This window comes from Gadus morhua, chromosome 1 (genome assembly GCF_902167405.1).
Source record: "Gadus morhua chromosome 1, gadMor3.0, whole genome shotgun sequence".
Classification (NCBI taxonomy): Eukaryota; Metazoa; Chordata; class Actinopteri; order Gadiformes; family Gadidae; genus Gadus; species Gadus morhua.
The window spans coordinates 29693763-29698762 of NC_044048.1; the positions used below are offsets into that span (position 1 = coordinate 29693763).

Sequence of the window (5000 nt, forward strand, 5' to 3'; positions counted from 1 at the left end):
TGGTTGACGGGCAGCGACAGCTCCAGGGATGTGCTGTTGGTCTCCACCACGCTGGGCCGGCCCCCCTGCCTGTCCTGGCTGTACGTCACCTACGGCAAGCGGGCGGGGACACGCAGACAGACGGACGGACGGACGGGCGTGTGAGGATCGAGGGTTAACTGATGGTGTGCTGTGGGGAACTATACGGGGAACGGGTTAACCTAGTGATGGTTAGTGCCTGGCACGTGGTTCTATGATTATCCTTACTGTAAAGACAGCCGTATGTTGTTGTTTCATACAAATGTATGTTTGATGTAAGTGCCTTTGGATAAAAGAGTGTTAATGTAAAGGTAAATGTGAACATCTGAGCCTGTTGATTACACCGATGGGATTCCTGGAATTGCAGACTGACAAGCATTCGCCAGGTAGAGCCGATGTCAGGCTAATGAAGATCGCTGTTGGGTAGTGAGAGATAGTGGTTGGGGTGTCTGGGGCTTAAATGAGGGTTCCTGGTTCAAACCCTAATGTCTGCCGCCTGCCTATAGGCTTAACAAGGGGTTTCACAATACGTCACACCCATCTCACGCGGCCATCTCGGTAGCTTCTCCCCCCCCCTACGCCTCCGTGCTTCCCAAAATGGCGGGCTTCAACTCATTCTAAGGAGCGTCAGATCAAACAACCGAAACCCCATGGTAGCCCTCCTTGAGCCCGCGGCCCTCAGTCCCTCACCTGCTCCTGAACCACACGTATGTACCAAGATAAATCAGGGTGTGTGAGAGGCTCTGGACCGCCGCCGCCGCCGCGCGGTAGCCATCGCACCGGGAGGCGAGGATCTGTGTCTCCCCCCCCTGCCGTGGCTGAGCGCAGAGCTCTGGTCTCCGGTAGCGACTGGGAGGAGCGCGGGAGTGTCTCCTAGCACAACTGGGCTTCCTCTCAGAAGGGGAAGGGCTCTGCTGCTGGTCAGGGGGGGGGGGGCTCCTCAAAGAGCATAGCAGAGCGCTGTGAGGTTCGGTCCACTGCATCTTCACATGGTGGATCTTTATATAGTCTCTTTATATGCTGGATCTTATACCGGATGATTCATACCTTCTATGTTGTTATTTTGTTGTCATGTCATTCTTGTTTTACCGTTTTGTTTTGCCTATCTTGGCATAATTGCACTATTTAGAATGTATTTATTGTAAATATAACTTATTTTATTAATTTGACCTAATTGTATGTACTCATTGCACCGTGGGTCAGAGACAAACACAATTTATATTTCTAGGTTTGTCTCAACATAGTATTATTTAGTTATATTGTTTGTTATTAGTTATATTGTGTATATAGGTGTATCGTTTTTCCTTGGTTTAGATTCCACGCTATGCTGCTTAGGGCTAACAGGAGTATAGACTTTACATCGTGATGTTTGGTTGTAAGTGTGGTTAAATAATAACCGTTGAGTTGTCTTCCCCACCGGGCTGCTTATCTAAGGTTGAAATGCTAATCTCCTGCGATTCCACCACTGATTTCAATATTTACGGTCCACACTGAAGGCGGGAATCAGATGCTATGCTACGGCTGCTACGCTAAGCGACAGAATTAAAATAATGAATGTCAAAAGCAAATACCGTGCGAAAGCACTCATTAAGAATTATGCGAGAGCAAACGTTCCAATCCACTCCCGTCAACGCCGTGGTACATTAGGATTTTAATTCATGTTGGCACGCCGGAAAATGAGTTTGGTCGAATGATCGGTTATAAATCACATGACGCGATCTGAAATGAACCGTGCACTCATCAAAGCGACGGTGCTATGGAAATAAACCGAGCCGTAGTACACAGAACACAGTACATCAAGTACTCCGCCGTCGTGACTACAGTAGAATAGAAGTACATCAGTACATCAAGTACTCCTCCGCTGTGACTACAATACATCAGTAGTACACAGTACATCAAGTACTCTGGCGTCATGACTACAGTACATCAGTAGTACACAGTACATCAAGTACTCTGGCGTCATGACTACAGTACATCAGTAGTACACAGTACATCAAGTACTCCGCCGTCGGGACCGGACTGGGAACACGTTTGTCGATACAAAACACAACACAAAGAGCGTCACCAACTGTCAATTCAGTTACCGCGGCGACGCCCGTACACGCGTGGCCACGCCCGCTTCTGTCGGCGTGCGAGCGGGCGCAGGCACGCGAAGCACGGAGGCGTCTCGCACGCCGGCAGCGGCGGCAGCGGCGGCGGCGATGGCGGCGCTAAGTCATCCGGCTGTCAGCCCCGTTGCCGCCGACGACTGACAGCCCGTCAAGAGCAGCACTCGAGCGCTCCCCGGGGGGGGGCGGGAACGCCGTCTCCCACAAAGGAAGGGGGGAGAAAAAATGAACGCCTACTCATCATGGATCTACTGAAGGAGAGCGGGGGAGGGGGGGAGGAGGGGGGGGGGGGGGGGGGGGGGGGGGAGGAGGGAGCGGGAGGCAAACCCTAAAACAACTTTCTTCAGATGGAACGTGATGCAATGTGTTACATAGCAGTGCTGTGGATTAATCCTGGCTGAGAAACAAGTCTTAAATGCGTTAAAACGTTTTAAAACGTAGACTACGATGTTATTATGGACTAGAATGTGCCTCTATGGGTCACAACCAGTGAGGCCAGTAACGCGTTAATGGCCTCGGACCACTTTTTTCAGTAACGAGTGATCTAACGCGTTACTATTTCCAAACCAGTAATCACATTAAAGTTACTCATCAAAGTCACTGTGCGTTACTATTTTTTTACCGGATCAGCGATTGGCGTTGAGAGCGATGGAGTGGTGTGTGTGTGTGTGTGTGTGTGTGTGTCTATGTTTCTGTCTGTCTGTCTGCCTGTTTGTGTGAGAGTGCGTGTGAAGCGTAAGTCGCCAAAGACTTCAATCTATCAGAGGGGAGTGTCGACCTTGACTCTTCGTGTGTCAGTGTGTGCACCCAGGGCCGTAGCACAAAATTCTGGGCAAGAGGTACTGATGCCCCCCCCCCCCCCCCCCCCCCCCCGAGTTCTATCAGCCCCCTGCGCAGAATTGTTGAGGGGGGGGGGGGTTGGAAGAACAATTGTTGACAGGGGGGGCAAAAAGTTAGTATTGGAAAAACCGGTTGTAATTTTTTATTTTGAGGCGGCAGGGGGTGTTGTCGCAGCTATATGTAACTAATAAAATAACTTGTAATCTAACTTAGTTACTTTTAAAATCAAGTAATCAGTAAAGTAACTAAGTTACTATTTTAAGGAGTAACTAGTAATCAGTAATCTGATTACTTTTTAAAGGTAACTGTGGCAACACTGGTCACAACGTCACATGACGTCCATAACCTCTGGTCTAGTGAGGGGGAGCGGCCTGCGCGAGGGAGTGGTCTTATAGCTCCGCCCCTAAAGGAAAGAAGAGTTGTGATTGGTTTACCTTGTAGCCGGTCACCTCTGATTCGTTCTCCAAGGCGTGGACTTGGTCCCACCGGAGGAGCACCTTGGAGTTGGACGTGTTCCACATGATTTTCACTGGAGCCTGGCTAGGGGCTGGAGAGAGAGAGAGAGAGAGAGAGAGAGAGAGAGAGAGAGAGAGAGAGAGAGAGAGAGAGAGAGAGAGAGAGAGAGAGACAGAGAGAGAGAGAGAGAGAGAGAGAGAGAGAGAGAGAGAGAGACAGAGACAGAGACAGAGACAGAGACAGAGACAGAGACAGAGAGACAGAGAGAGAGAGAGAGAGAGAGAGACAGAGAGACAGAGAGAGAGAGAAAGAGAGAGACAGATAGACAACAGAGAGAGAGATGAATGAAACAACAGTCCAATCAATATTCAGTAGCATCCAGGGCTCTGCCGCCGTGAAGGGCTGCTCTCATTATCCGTTCATCATCCCACTGTTAGCGCTGAATGCTAGCGTACTCGCGTGGGCGTGGGGCACCAGTGTCTGCGTGCGTCTGTTTGTGAGAGCAATATGGAGGTTAAAGGAGTGAGCGAGAGTCTCAATGGCGTGGCGAAAATAATAGACACGGAAAGACGCTGTCAGGGAGTTGTTTACACAAATCCCCAAAATGAGCAGAGACCGTTTTACCGAGCAGCTCATTTCCACGGTAAATCTCGCCGATTCGTGACTCACAGAGCAGCGGAGAGTGCCAGAGAACTTTAACATCAATTTTATTATTCTTTTCAGGCATGTTTCTGCTATAATTCATGACAAAACTCTCAGGGAACTTGAACAATATTGTGGGGCGGTTGTGGCAGCAGTTAGAGAGTTAGAGGACCACTACAGCGATGGTCTGAGTGCAGATCTGGTGCTCGGTGGGTTTGAGAGAAACGTGAGGGGGTGCAGAGGCGGACACGAGATCGTGGATTAAAGCCACTGCTTTGAAAAGGTATGCTAAACTTTAACTGGTATCTTTAACAACCAAATAAATGTGAGTGATAGCACAATAATACCAGTAGTTCTTGGATGATTCATTAGACAGCCGAATGATTAAAATGCCCTCATGAATATACATTTCGGGCAAGAATTCTGTTAACGAATGGCTGAATATTATGGGATGTTTGCGGTGTTAAACTGGAGACTGGAGCGGAAGAAACTCAACGGAATGAGAAACGAGAAACCTCCCTCCAAAAATCAAGAAGCACAAGGACTCCTCAATCAAACCCCCAGCGCCCCAAAACAAAACCAAGAAACAAAGAAATAACACAAATACATCAACAACAAAGTACAAACCAAACAACGCGCCCCCCCGCGTCTCCCCCGGGCCAATCACCCCCCCGCCGCGGCCCCGGGCCCTCGACTCACGGGGCTTCTTGGTGGTGACGTTGACGACGGCGCTGGGGGGCCCGAGGCCGGCGCTGTTGTAGGCCCTCAGAGAGAGCAGGTAGGTGCTGCTGCCCTCCAGGTGGCTGATCAGCAGCGACGTCCGGTTCCCCGTCGTGCGGAGCACCCGGGCCGCGCCCGGCAGCTCCTTCTCCTCCCGGTACCGCAGCTGGACACACGGACACAGAGAGACAAGAGGTTAGAGCCGGACACACAGAC

General features: G+C 50.3%; 1 protein-coding gene across 1 annotated transcript in view; it reads right to left on the reverse strand.

Annotated features, from left to right (window-relative positions):
- Window positions 1–5000, reverse strand: part of cntn3a.1 (contactin 3a, tandem duplicate 1) — a gene marked incomplete at its 5' end in the record, with an annotated part of 12568 nt that overhangs the window by 3019 nt on the left and 4549 nt on the right. Inside the window, 3 exon segments of the mRNA XM_030364634.1 lie at window positions 1–89; window positions 3401–3513; window positions 4764–4950. The exon segment at window positions 1–89 is cut by the window's left edge and continues 83 nt beyond it. Of these exon segments, the coding sequence (XP_030220494.1) occupies window positions 1–89; window positions 3401–3513; window positions 4764–4950 (389 nt within the window).